The 14,207-nt window shown below is 42.6% G+C and overlaps 2 long non-coding RNA genes and 1 gene segment (V, D, J or C); 1 reads left to right on the top strand and 2 right to left on the bottom strand.

The window, feature by feature from the left end:
* Nucleotides 1-116: 116 nt before the first annotated feature.
* Nucleotides 117-5,680, bottom strand: LOC135246310 (uncharacterized). Its single transcript, XR_010327607.1, has 4 exons — nucleotides 4,884-5,680; nucleotides 3,132-4,684; nucleotides 1,101-2,940; nucleotides 117-895 (listed from the first exon to the last, which is right to left on the bottom strand). It is a non-coding gene; the product is annotated as an uncharacterized LOC135246310 (long non-coding RNA).
* Nucleotides 5,681-6,074: 394 nt separating this feature from the next.
* LOC135246312 (Ig kappa-b4 chain C region-like) lies at nucleotides 6,075-8,647 on the top strand. The segment is given in 3 exon segments: nucleotides 6,075-6,141; nucleotides 6,761-6,838; nucleotides 8,052-8,647. Coding segments are annotated over 3 exon segments (468 nt in total).
* Nucleotides 8,648-12,959: 4,312 nt separating this feature from the next.
* On the bottom strand, nucleotides 12,960-13,982 carry LOC135246311 (uncharacterized). Its single transcript, XR_010327608.1, has 2 exons — nucleotides 13,853-13,982; nucleotides 12,960-13,656 (listed from the first exon to the last, which is right to left on the bottom strand). It is a non-coding gene; the product is annotated as an uncharacterized LOC135246311 (long non-coding RNA).
* Nucleotides 13,983-14,207: the final 225 nt, after the last annotated feature.

Raw genomic sequence — 14,207 nt, 5'->3', positions numbered from 1 at the left:
AAAACTATCTTTAGCAACCTAAAACCAGAATTAATACTGAAAGACATGTGATCAAAATTGTAAAAATCTGATACTATGATTCAGTCCAGCATAGCTGAGCTTAAACCTGGATCCCATTTGAACAGAAACACCTTTAATATAATAAATATTGTGTATGCATTGAATACAAACTCATCTTTTCAGAAAGCAATTCATTTGAAACCACACTCATTCCACCTGTATGAGAATGTACACATCCTCTGCATTAGTCTGAACTCACGTGCAATATGGAGATGATTGCTGCTTGTGAGCTGATGTACTGTGTGATGCCTGTGATGTTGTGGTACAGAAGTGTGTGTGGTTCAGCAGCAGCTCTGCTATGGGTTCAGTGTGTGTGACAGAGCAGCTCCTCTTCAGCACAGAGAGGTGTGCATTCAGAGCTATGGCTCATTGTCGCCCCCCTACAGCCCAGTTTGCAGTACTGCTGTCTCAGACCAGTGCCTCCCCCCTCAGCACCTGCAGTAGGTCCCAGCTGCAGCAGTGCAGTCTCTGTGCAGTCTGACTGAGGGAGGTTTTTGTACGGCTCTCTATCACTGTGTGTACGGAAAGCTCAAACTCTGCTGACAGTAATAATCTCCTGCATCTTCAGCCTGGATTCCAGTGATTTTCAGTGTGAACTGAGTCCCAGATCCACTCCCACTGAAACGATCAGGAATCCCAGTCTGGCGAGTTGTGGCTTCATATATCAGAAGTTTAGGAGCCTGACCAGGTTTCTGCAGGTACCAGCTGAGAAAGCTCTTGCTATAACTGGAGTGGTAAACACTCTCACTGGCTGTACAGCTGATAGAGACAGTGTCTCCTTGCTGAAAAGACTGAGCTGTTGGAGACTGAGTCAGGACTATATCTGCCATTGATCCTGAAATAGAATAAAAGGAAAACGGATGTCAATTCACATTAATCAATGCAGATAAATCTTTGTAAGTAATATGCAATATTCTGGCAATTTCGACAGCACTGGTAACTCTTGTTAAAAATAATTTTCTTTGCTTACTTAAAAAAAAAAGAAAAAAAAAGTGAATTACATCCAAAATTCCAAGTTATAATGGATCCATCTTTCTTACCCTGTACAAGGAGTCCCAGCATCACCAGCAGTAGAAAGTGTGACATCATCATAACGCTGCCTGTGTCAGTGTCTGTGAAAGGACTGGACAGTCACTGATCAGTGCTGGGGGTCTTAAAGTGTGTGGAGCAGTGAGGCAGGACAGGTATGCAAAGCCCCTTCCTCTATACAAATCCTGTCACACACAGTTAGAGGAGCTCTGATGTGTGAACAGCAGTGGGTCTATAGAGGGCTGGGACACATGCTGTTTTTACCCTGTTAAACGTTTAAATGTCAATATTACTGTTTTTGGCCTTGTAGTATCTGATTTTATGAACATAACTGGTGAAGACAGGCAGGCTGAATATGGCTTATCATTGTGTAAAATATGAGGTGAATGAATTCACGTTGAATGTTATGATTGTAGTTTCTTCATGGTAGTTTGGAAAGTCATAGACATCTGTCAGGTGCAGGGAATAACTCAGATGCAGTATATCTATCTATAATTCATGAAAAGTGAAATGCAAGATAACAATGAACATTCCCTGATTTCACTCAGAAGACCATCTTTCTTTGAATTTAATGGAGTTGCATTTTAGAATACTAGTAATGAAGATGCTTGTGTTCAAATATTGGGGAAACTGACTTAACCTTACAAAAATGTATTTCATGTTTCAAACGAAGATTTATCCACATATACGTGCTGAACTGTAATTCCTCCATCAGTCCTGGAGAGCTCAGAAAATTCTGCTCTTCCCCATGTGCAGCCAGCAGCCGCTAATTCTCATTTAGCTCTCAGCCAGCTGAGCAGCGCAGCCACTGAATCTGGGAGCTCACACTGCGCAGCTGGCACAGGCAGACTGCAGGCACACAGTCACCCAGAGGAATCGCTTTTCCTCAGAGAGAAAGGGACGACTGAGCTGAAGGAGTCCCTCCCTCCCTCCTGTGGTGACCTCACAGATAATGATATGATGCCTTCTGCACAGCAGCTCACCGGATTGGTCAGCGGTGCTGTCAGACTGTAGCTTGTGCTCCTTTATTACGGGGTTGGAGGATCAGATCAGAAGCAGCAGTGGAGCTCTCTGATTGGTCAGGGTGTGTAGCAGCAGCCTGTGTAAGGTGTGCTGGGAGAGCTCTGGACTGAGCGACTCCACTGTGCTGGACTGCCTGCAGTTCACTGCTGCTGGGCTCTGTGCCATCCTGTGTAAAACTCATTAACTATCAATTCATTTAGAAATGTGATATTTTGTGTCATAGCACAGCTTCAGAACACACGTCTGTTGGCCAAGGAGAGATTATGAAGCATAGTTAATGGAAATTATTTAACATGACATTCATAATTTAAAGTTTGGATACACAGAAATTATAATATATGATATTTATTTAGATGTGAGAGTATAAACATTTTTATAATAATCCACCACAGCTCAGTGTTCCAGACCAGTGCCTCCCCCCTCAGCACCTGCAGTAGGTCCCCACTGCAGCAGTGCAGTCTCTGTGCACTCTGACAGAGGGAGGTTTTTGTACGGCTCTCTATCACTGTGTGAGTGGCGTGCTCAAGCCCTGCTGACAGTAATAATCTCCTGCATCTTCAGCCTGGACTCCAGTGATTTTCAGTGTGAACTGAGTCCCAGATCCACTCCCACTGAAACGATCAGGAATCCCAGTCTGCCGAGTTGTGGCATAATAAATCAGAAGTTTAGGAGCCTGACCAGGTTTCTGCAGGTACCAGTGGAGTAAGCTCCCGCTAATAAGGGAGCTGTAAACGCTCTCACTGGCTGTACAGCTGATAGAGACAGTCTCTCCCAGCTGAACAGACCGAGCTGCTGGAGACTGAGTCAGGATTATATCTGCCCTTGATCCTGAAATTGAAAAAAATGAAAATGGATGTCAATACACATTAATCTTTGCAGATAAATCTTGGTAAGCAAAATGCAATATTATGGCAATTTTGACAGGACAATGGTAAGTCTTGTATAAACATTCATGTTTAGAAAAGTAAGAAAAGAAAATGTGAACTATAATCAAAATTCCAAATTAAAATCTTTCTTACCCTGTACAAAGAGACCCAACATCACCAGCAGTAGAAAGTGTGACATCATCATAATGCTGCCTGTGTCAGTGTCTGTGAAAGGACTGGACAGTCACTGATCAGTGCTGAGGGTCTTAAAGTGTGTGGAGCAGTGAGGCAGGACATGTATGCAAAGCCCCTTCCTCTATACAAATCCTGTCACACACAGTTAGAGGAGCTCTGATGTGTGAACAGCAGTGGGTCTATAGAGGGCAGGGACATGTGCTCTATTCACTGATGTTTTCACATAGTCAAGCATTTGAAAGTCAATTTTACTGATTCTGATTTTACTGTATGATTATTGATGTGCACTTGGTAAAGACTGGCTGACTATGAGGTATGATTGTAAAATATCTGCTTAAAAAATTAACATATTGTGTGCACTGACGACAGGTTCATAACATGAGATCAGACAGTCAGGGACATCAGTCAGTCACAGGAAATTATTCAGTTACAGTACGTCCATATAGAATCATTGAAAAGTGAAATGCTGAATTATTTTGAATGTTTCCTGATTTCACTCATCTTCTTTCTGAGTTTTAATGCAGTTGTATTGTGACAACTAGCAATGAAGATGCTTCTTTTTAAATACTGTGAAAACTAAGCTGACCGTGGAAAACGTATTCTATGATTTTAGCCTGGTTTTAGTGTCAGTTTTGTCCTAAACTGTAATTCCTCCATCAGTCCTGAAGAGCTCGTCAGACTGTAGCTTGTGCTCCTTTATTACGGGGTTGGAGGATCAGATCAGAAGCAGCAGTGGAGCTCTCTGATTGGTCAGGGTGTGCAGCAGCAGCCTGTGTAAGGTGTGCTGGGAGAGCTCTGGACTGAGCGACTCCACTGTGCTGGACTGCCTGCTGTTCACTGCTGCTGGGCTCTGTCCCATCCTGTGTTAAACTCATTAACTATCAATTAATTTAGAAATGTGATATTTTATGTCAGAGCACTGCTTCAGAACAACACATGTCTGTTGGCCAAGGAGAGATTATGAAGCATAGTTATTGGAAATTATTCAACATTGCATTCATAATTTAAAGTTTGGATTCTCTGAAATATATTAATGTATATGGTAATTGTTTTGACTTGAGAATATAAACATTTTTATAATAATCTAACAGGGCTCAATGTTCCAGATCAGTGCCTCCCCCCTCAGCACCTGCAGTAGGTCCCAGCTGCAGCAGTGCAGTCTCTGTGCAGTCTGACTGAGGGAGGTTTTTGTACGGCTCTCTATCACTGTGTGAGCAGTGTGAAATAGGCACGTTGACAGTAATAATCTCCTGCATCTTCAGCCTGGACTCCAGTGATTTTCAGTGTGAACTGAGTCCCAGATCCACTCCCACTGAAACGATCAGGAATCCCAGTCTGGCGGGTTGTGGCCTTATAAATCAGAAGTTTAGGAGCCTGACCAGGTTTCTGCAGGTACCAGTGGAGCCAGATGCTCACATCCTCACTGACTGTACAGCTGATAGAGACAGTGTCTCCCAGCTGAACAGATCGAGCTGCTGGATCCTGAGTCAGAACTTTATCTGCCTTTGATTCTGAAACACAAAACATGGAAATGGATGTCAATGCATATTAATATTTTCAAACAATGTGCTCAATTCTGGTACATTTGACTAGGCTATGACTGCCACTTGTGTGAAAAAAGGAAAGGACACAAACTGAAATGTGAACTAGAACAAAAATCTCAGAGTAAAATGGATGCATTTTGTTTCCCAACCGGTGCATTTTTCTCACCTTGTACAAGGAGTCCCAGCATCACCAGCAGTAGAATGTTTGACATCATCATGATGCTGCCTGTGTCAGTGTCTGTGAAAGGACTGGACAGTCACTGATCAGCACTGGGGGTCTTAAAGTGTGTGGAGCAGTGAGGCAGGACAGGTATGCAAAGCCCCTTCCTCTATACAAATCCTGTCACACACAGTTAGAGGAGCTCTGATGTGTGAACAGCAGTGGGTCTATAGAGGGCTGGGACACGTGCTCTATTCACTGCTGTCTTTACCTACTGTGATCTCTCTTTCTCACTCTTTCTGTCTCCTTCTCTCTCTCTCTCTCTCTCTCTCCCACTCACCTGATTCCCAGTGTGTGCAGGACCATGGACAGCAGCCGCTGGCCAGAGTGGCCAGATAAAAGGGTCACTGCCCAGAGGCTGGGGATCTCCCTCTGGTACTGCTTCACTAGCGCTGTGTGATCGTCCACACAGATGCTGATTAAAGCCTGCAAGCCTGTGGCTCTCTGAACTCATGAACCTGGTGTTCTGTTCTCACCCGCAAACTCTTCACTACATCTGAAGACACTTGGAAACCACCTCACAGATTTAAAAAGAAAAAACAGGAATAATTGAAGTCCAAATTGTCTAGTTCAGTGAAGTGCAGTTTTGAGGGTCCAGGTGATACATCTGGAGATCCAGGCTATGTTGAGGCTTGGCTTGGGGAGGAGTGAATCTGCAGCGGTCCATGACTATGGAGTGAGGGACAGGGATCCAGCAATCACTTGAACTCAGGGCGAGGAAACAAAGCTGAATTGATCTGTGAACTCAGGGCAAGTGAGGGCAAGGATCCCCAGGGGGAAATAAACAAAGAAAATGAAGTTAGCCACTATATATATTTTCAACACACAAGGAGTCAAGGAATACACAGAGGATGTATTGATTACTTTAACAGACTGTGATCCTTCAGTGACCCAGGATTGAAACTTCCACTTTCATATCAGTGTTATTATCCCTGGGGTAGAAACGGCACTAATCAAGACGAAACTATAAATTCAGTTAAAGTGGCCATCGTATCAAGAATGCTTTCTGTTCAAGTTGTGTTCAAAATAAGGTCTAAGTAAGACTAAGAAAAATACAAATTAAAAAAGGTTGAATGATTACCTGTATGGCTGTCCATGGAATTGAATTCCTCTGGGATTCGACAATAGCAGGAAACTATGACGCTATCCAAAGAGGAGGTGAAGAGCGCTCCTCTGCTCATCTCGCGCTACTACACCTGTCACCGTCACATCATTTATCATTTCCTACGAATCGAACAGCATTTGTCACAGGAAGTGTTTTGAAACATATTTAATATTGATGACTCTGACACCATAACGACTTTCGTTGATAAGCTTAACAAACATCATCTTAATTGTCGTTCCACGATTCTCCAGCAGGGGACTTCCTAGCGCTACACATGTCTGACGGGCCAACAGTGTGCACAACAGGCAGGTTTTTGTGCAGCCAGTTAATCAGACTGAATCACTGTGGCGGACTTTCGGTGGCGGTACCAAATTGGAAGTCGGCAGTAAGTGGCTATACAAACAAGGCTTTTCAACATTTTCCGCAGAAATATTAGAAGATTCGATCCGTTTCGATACATTCATTTTAAGTTTCTTCTAAGGTGTTCGCATTTTACATCCCACGTTCTATTTTCTGCCGGCTGAATCAGTCGTTGAGAGGTAGACATAAAATAAAAGATATGCTCATGCAAAGCTCAGAAAAGCACCATACATTTGCGTGGGATACCTACGAATCAGAGTGCATGCATTATCCCATGCGAATCGTTGATACATTTGAAAAGCTGCGTGAAGTCGTAAAGAATGGAAAAACCAACGGACGGCTGTATCTCTTGAGTGAGAGGTTTTTGTACGGCGGGTGAATGAGTCTGTATCACTGTGGGACACTTTCGGTGGCGGCACAAAACTGTCAGTTGGACGTAAGTAATTCTCTTTCACATCCCTCACTGTCGATGTTTTTGCCTTTTTTTAAAATATGCGGTAATTTTCCGACTTTCGATGTCGTGAATCAAAATTGTAATTCTGGAGATGCGTGAATTTAAAACAGAAATGTTATAGTTATATTGTCAAATGATTTCAAATACTTTTTTATTCTAGCCCATTTTACTTCAGACAGTCTGTCTTTATCGTAGTGATGCTTAGATGGCCGTAATGCAATAACTTTGCTCGAGGTGAACTAAATTAAATTGCATTGGCTCCCTTGCCGTCGGCAGGATCACGGCGGCTCTGTAGGATAATGTAATTTATGGCTCAGTCTGCAAAACGACAATCTCTTTCTCAGAAATGTAGAATAAAATAGTGTTGTCCACCTAACACTAAATATAAAAAATAAAATGATTTAATCAGAGTTATTTATTTTTCACACTTTCAAATGAAATTGGATCATACTTCATACACCTAATCGTCTGTGTTGGTTATGAAATCCGATCGTTTCATTCATTCAGATTTTGTTTATTTTTGTTTTTTTATTTACGATCGCATTATTATATGAAAAATTTTGTTTAATTACAGACTTAAGTTCTGTCGTCAGATGTCATAACATTCTCTAGTCTATTGTATATTGGTTTGATTTAAAAAAAAAAAAATGAAAAGCTAGGAATTTCCAGTGCAATTAACATATTTACCAAATGGGTAATTCTTTCGAAAACATAATGTAAAAGTTTTATGAAAACAGTTTCTTGCTGTTGGAGTGCGCGTTCAGTTCACACGCGTGAAGGAACACAACGGGAACCTCGTAAAATGTGGTTCCTTCTGTAGGTTTTCAGCGTAAACATCATTGTATATCCATTCTTTTGCAAGAAGTTCTGCGTATTTTATTGGGTCTATGGTACGGAAATAATCGACAGTTCAAGCTGCAAACATGGAGTAAATTGAAAGTAAGTGCACTAGAAGCAGTTCTGGATGTGGTGAAGAATTTTATCATTGTTACTACATCACACGATATGATGGTAATGGAATGCATGCAGACAGAACCTTTAATAATGTCCATGTGCTTTATATTGTAGACACTCCAAATTAGTTACAAGTGATAACTTCTGTACGACATTCATGTCTCATCGCAAGGACAGAATGATTGACACATGGGAGGGGGCGTGTCCACTGTCTGACCTCACTGTCTCTGGTGTCTCCCAGGTGACACAGTCCCCGCCCTCACAGTCCTGCCCCCCTCCCGGGAGGAGCTGAGTCAGCAGGGAAAGGCCACACTGGTGTGTCTGGCCAACCGGGGCTTCCCCTCGGACTGGGCCCTGCGCTGGAAGGTGGACGGTGCCGACGTCAGCTCGGGCGTGGCCGGGAGCGCGGGGGTCCTGGGGCAGGACGGCCTGTACAGCTGGAGCAGCTCCCTGACTCTCAGCGCGGACGCCTGGAAGAAGGCGGAGTCGCTGACCTGCGAGGCCACGCAGGGGTCCCAGTCCACCCCCTCTCAGACGCTGAGGAGGGACCAGTGTTCTGAGTAGGCCTGGGGGGGGCAGCTCACACCCTCTGATCTCACTGTTTTTACCCCGTCCTGCTCTCAGCCCCTCTGCCCCTTACTGCTGACACACTGAACTCAGTCTGTGTGTGAATCCCCTCCTCCAGCCTGAGCTTTTACTGCTAATGTCTCACATGTGCTCTGCTTGTGCTGCTCAACAAACTTGCACACACACGCCTCCTTACTTGTGTTTGTGTGATTTTGGCGATAGCTGTTAGATTAAACTCAACTATTACATAATAAAGATTCTTTGAACAGATACTGTTTTGACTGGCTGTGATTATTAAAAATAGACTTTGGTGCTCCTGGTGATCCTCTTGTTTTTGTGCAAATTCTGCAAGGATTCCACCAAGTCAGCCCATTCTCGGATGAAATCAGAATTATCCTCAGACCACTGAACATATTTTTACAGCACACACAATAATTCAAATGAATGGCAATTGAGAAATATGTATTAAAACTATGTAAACTGACAAAGAAGCAACAATATTTATAGAGTCAGTATTTTAATCACAAATAGATATTTATTCCTGAATCTGAACAGTGTATTTGTTAGAAATTTAGGAAGAATACCCTAAGAAATGTAACCAGAGTTTTCTTTTCACAGACAATATGATTATAATTCATTACAAGAAGTACTATAACCAAATGAAATTATAAAAAGACCATATCAATAAACAATGTAATTAAGCCACGGCTATGGGTTCACTACATACTTAAAGTCCTACATTTGATATTATGCTTAGAAGGTGATACTCTATTTTATTGGGATGTTTCTTATTGAATAAATATAGGTGTTTATAGTGGGCTCCATAGTGCTGAGAGGTTGTGTGTGAAGTGAGCGATGCGGAATCAGTCAGGGAGGGGCAGGCCCAGCTCTGGAGCCCTGCTGAGAGGAGCAGTGATGTGTGAGCGCGCTCAGAGCAGTCCTGTGCGGCAGGAAGTGCGCTCGACTCACACTGAGGCCCTGGGGACGGCCCAGACACCTGGGCACAGCGGCGCCCTGTTCCCAGTTTGGGTCAGTCCCACTGAGGGACCAGCAGAACCAGCCTGCCCCGCCCTGCGTATGCAAATCTGAGTTTCACTCCCCCTCCTACCCCGCGTATGCAAATCTGAGTTTCACTCCCCTCACCCACAGCTCGCAGTTTCTCAGCCCAAAATACCCCCACAGCGGAAACAGATGTTTGAACATGAGGAGGTGGAGGACTCATTTCTATACTGAGGTGAGAAAGGGAGGGGGCTGTACCTCACACCTGCGTCAGCATTAATCCCAGGTTAGAGATTTCAGATGTGCAGAGGAACTTAAAGCCATATTCAATACGTACAGAAACAAGCAAGACATTATGGGATACATTTAAACAGAACCATGAACTAACAAAAAATTATGTTCTTATGTTTAAATATTTAAAGTAGAAAATTTTATTTTAACCAAAAGTTGTTTATATTTGCTATCTGCATTTTGCATGCTAAAACAATTTGCAGATATTGCATTCAGCATTATAATATAATCAATAGCTTCAATGAGTTCTGATTCAGTCATCTTAATTTGTCAATAGGAACTTCCTGAAGTGAGACATTTTATCCGATTTGCTCCACTTATGAAAATGCAGGCAGACTGCATTTTATCTTGTAAATTTCTAATGAGAATGGTGGGTTGTGTCCATTCTTTAACTTCTGATTCATTAGTGTCACCACAGATGGTATTCACTGGTGGTGCAAGCAGAGAAGTATATTAGATAGGAGAAGCAGTAACTGTGTGGCACATCTACACATAAATATGTCCAACAAAACTATATGAGAAATTCTTATGACTCCATGTAAGCACATACTGTCTATGGAAAATGTAATGGAGGTAAGTATGATGGAAGAGCAACCTAAAACCAGAATTAATACTGAAAGACAAGTGAACGAAATGGTAAAAATCTGATACTATGATTCAGTCCAGCACAGCTGAGCTTAAACCTGGATCCCATTTGAACAGAAACACCTTTAATATAATAAATATTGTGTATGCAATGAATACAAACTTGTATCTTTTTCTGGAAGCAATTCATTTGAAACCCCACTCATTCCACCTCTGGGAGAATGTACACATCCTCTGCATTAGTCTGAACTCAAGAGCAACATGGAGATGATTGCTGTTTGTGAGCTGATGTACTGTGTGATGCCTGTGATGTTGTGGGTATAGAAGTGTGTGTGGTTCAGCTGCAGCTCTGCTACGGGCTCAGTGTGTGTGACACAGAGCAGCTCCTTTTCAGCACAGAGAGGTGTGCATTCAGAGCTGTGGCTCATTGTTGCCCCCTACAGCCCAGTTGGCAGTACTGCTGTTCCAGACCAATGCCTCCCCCCTCAGCACCTGCAGTAGGTCCCAGCTGCAGCAGTGCATTCTCTGTGCAGTCTGACTGAGGGAGGTTTTTGTACGGCTCTCTAACACTGTGTGAGCGGGAAGTAATTGCCCTCCTGACAGTAATAATCTCCTGCATCTTCAGCCTGGACTCCAGTGATTTTCAGTGTGAACTGAGTCCCAGATCCACTCCCACTGAAACGATCAGGAATCCCAGTCTGGCGAATTGTGGCCTGATAAATCAGAAGTTTAGGAGCCTGACCAGGTTTCTGCAGGTACCAGTTTAGATAGCTGCTCACACTCTCACTGGCTGTACAGCTGAGAGAGACAGTGTCTCCCTGCTGAACAGACCGAGCTGCTGGATCCTGAGTCAGAACTTTATCTGCCATTGATCCTGAAAAAGAACAAAATGGAAATGGATTTCAATGCAGATATATTTTGTCAATTTATTCTGAATTATTTTTGTGAATTTGACTTGAAAAAATGCCAAATGTTCTTACCCTGTACAAGGAGTCCCAACATCACCAGCAGTAGAAAGTTTGACATCATCATAATGCTGCCTGTGTCAGTGTCTGTGAAAGGACTGGACAGTCACTGATCAGTGCTGGGGGTCTTAAAGTGTGTGGAGCAGTGAGGCAGGACAGGTATGCAAAGCCCCTTCCTCTATACAAATCCTGTCACACACAGTTAGAGGAGCTCTGATGTGTGAACAGCAGTGGGTCTATAGAGGGTTGGGACATGCGCTCTATTCACTGCTGTTTTTACCCAGACAGCATATTTTTTGTCTGCATAAGTGAATTATTTCTGAAATTAGATTGCACTTTCATTGATCCTTAAATGGTCAGGATTGTCAGCATATTGACAAACATTTCAGAAAATGTTTATTTAATACGTTTCTATTTGTTCTGATAGATATTTTGGAATCCGAAATAAGAAGTTCAGTGATATCATATATGCACAAGATATCATTCAAATGTTGTATATTCTTGTGAAAAGAATGTGAACTAAAACATTGTCAAAGTGAGATTTTCCTTTTCTCACTATGCACATTGTTTCGTCTCTGATTTCTTTTTTAATATCTGATATCTTATTCATTATGGGCCTTCCATGCCCATTTTTTCAATGCCCCCCCACCACTTTTGTGAAAGCACAGAGAAACTACATTTCCCATAATGCACATTCTCCCAGCAACCATTTCTTTCCCCCCACTGCAGATCACTCAGTTACATGTACGGGGGGGACTGTACATCCTGTTCAGCGTATATAGACAGACTACTCCATTGTGGGGCTGTTTCAAACTGCATCGGTTAGGTCTACATGTTTTACCAGCCTGGGGTTTTTTTTTCCACAAAGCAGGGTCACTGAATTAACTGGATATCGGTCCTGAGTAAACCCTGGAACAGCTTGTTTTACTTCAGTCCAATTGCCATATTTTAGATGGTTCCGGGTTTTACTCAGCGCACTTACCCGGCAAACTCAGTAATCCTGCTTTATGAACCAGGGCCCTGTAGTTTCCTCTCCCTCATTATACTGCAGTGCTTTTATATCAGGAGCAAAACAGCACTCTCTGTCTCCTCCTTGTGGTCACACATTGAAATGGCAGCTTGTGCCTTGCATAGAAGCTCATCCCATAGTGGTGTCCTCTTCATCCACAGAATGTTGATTACTTGAATATTTGGTAGGGAGCACAGGGTCAATCCTGCATTATTTATTCAGATTTGGCCAAAATTGAACTTAAGTTAGTCTTCAGTCAGCATGAAAATTCCTCCTATTGTAAATCATTGCGAAACTTAAGAAGAATGCTTTTGCTCACACCTACATCCATGCAAATGAATGAGTGAGATTTCCTATGATGTATCAGTTTTTTTACAGCCAAGCGTGAAAGTGAAGTCAGTGCAGAAGATGGAGCTGAGTTTGGAGTTTGGGAAAGAGCAGGAGGAACACTGCTGGGGGTGTGAGAGTCACTCTCATCTCTGAATGCCCTGTAGCCGGTAGCTCATTGGAATTCGGTATTCATTTCCAAAGAGCCTGTGCAACTACAGGAAAGGAATTATCCTAGAATGTTTCTGGGTCTCATCATCAAAATTAAGGTAACATTGACCAATGTGCAAAAAATCTGTTTAGATCATTAATTATAATTCACCCCTGGAAAAATCTCAAATATTAAAAAAAAAAAAAAAAAAGTATTACATTCAATATATTTCACTTGTGTGTGTTGAGTCCCACCTCTGGTCCAGTAAATGTAATTTAATAGCAATTCAACACTCCAGTCTATTCTTAAATCTGTGCATGTTGTCCTTGTGTTTACAAAGTACCGATATCTCAAGCGTATAAGCTCCATTATCTCAAGTGTATTCTGTTAATGAAAGGTTTATGCTTATATAAATTAAAATGGATTTTAAGAGGAAGGTATTTGATCTGCTCACATTAGCATTTAAAGCAATTGTATAAAATATTAGATTATGACAGTTATTAATGCACAAATCTGCTCAGAATTTGAGCAGAGCCCCTCTAGGTCACAGACCAGTGCCTCCCCCCTCAGCACCTGCAGTAGGTCCCAGCTGCAGCAGTGCAGTCTCTGTGCAGTCTGACTGAGGGAGGTTTTTGTACGGCTCTCTAACACTGTGTGAACGGCCTATAGCCGTGCTGACAGTAATAATCTCCTGCATCCTCAGCCTGGACTCCAGTGATTTTCAGTGTGAACTGAGTCCCAGATCCACTCCCACTGAAACGATCAGGAATCCCAGACTGTCGAGTTGTGGCCCGATAAATCAGAAGTTTAGGAGCCTGACCAGGTTTCTGCAGGTACCAGTAAAGGTAGTCGCTCACACTCTCACTGGCTGTACAGCTGAGAGAGACAGTGTCTCCCTGCTGAAAAGACTGAGCTGCTGGATCCTGAGTCAGAACTTTATCTGCCTTTGATCCTGAAAAAGAAAAAAATGAGAATGGATGTCAATGCACATTGATCTATGCAGATAAATATTTGTAAGCAACATGCAATATTCTGGCAATTTTGACAACACTGGTAACTGGTAAATAATATTTTTTTTTTTTAAGTAAGCAAAGAAACTGTGAACTATAACCAAATTTCCAAAGTTAAAATGGATCCATCATTCTTACCCTGTGCAAGGAGTCCAAGCATCACCAGCAGTAGATAGACTGACATCATCATAATGCTGCCTGTGTCAGTGGCTGTGAAAGGACTGGACAGTCACTGATCAGTGCTGAGGGTCTTAAAGTGTGTGGAGCAGTGAGGCAGGACAGTTATGCAAAGGCCCTTCCTCTATACAAATCCTGTCACACACAGTTAGAGGAGCTCTGATGTGTGAACAGTAGTGGGGCTATAGAGGGTTGGGACACATGCTCTATTCACTGATGTTTTTACCCAGTCATGCATTCAAATGTCAATATGACTATTTTTGGCTTTGTTATGTATGATTTTATAAGCATAAGTGGTGAAGACTGGCAGGCTGAA

This window comes from Anguilla rostrata, unplaced genomic scaffold, assembly GCF_018555375.3.
Source record: "Anguilla rostrata isolate EN2019 unplaced genomic scaffold, ASM1855537v3 scaf0168, whole genome shotgun sequence".
NCBI classification, from domain to species: Eukaryota; Metazoa; Chordata; class Actinopteri; order Anguilliformes; family Anguillidae; genus Anguilla; species Anguilla rostrata.
This window is presented reverse-complemented; position numbering and strand designations above follow the sequence as displayed.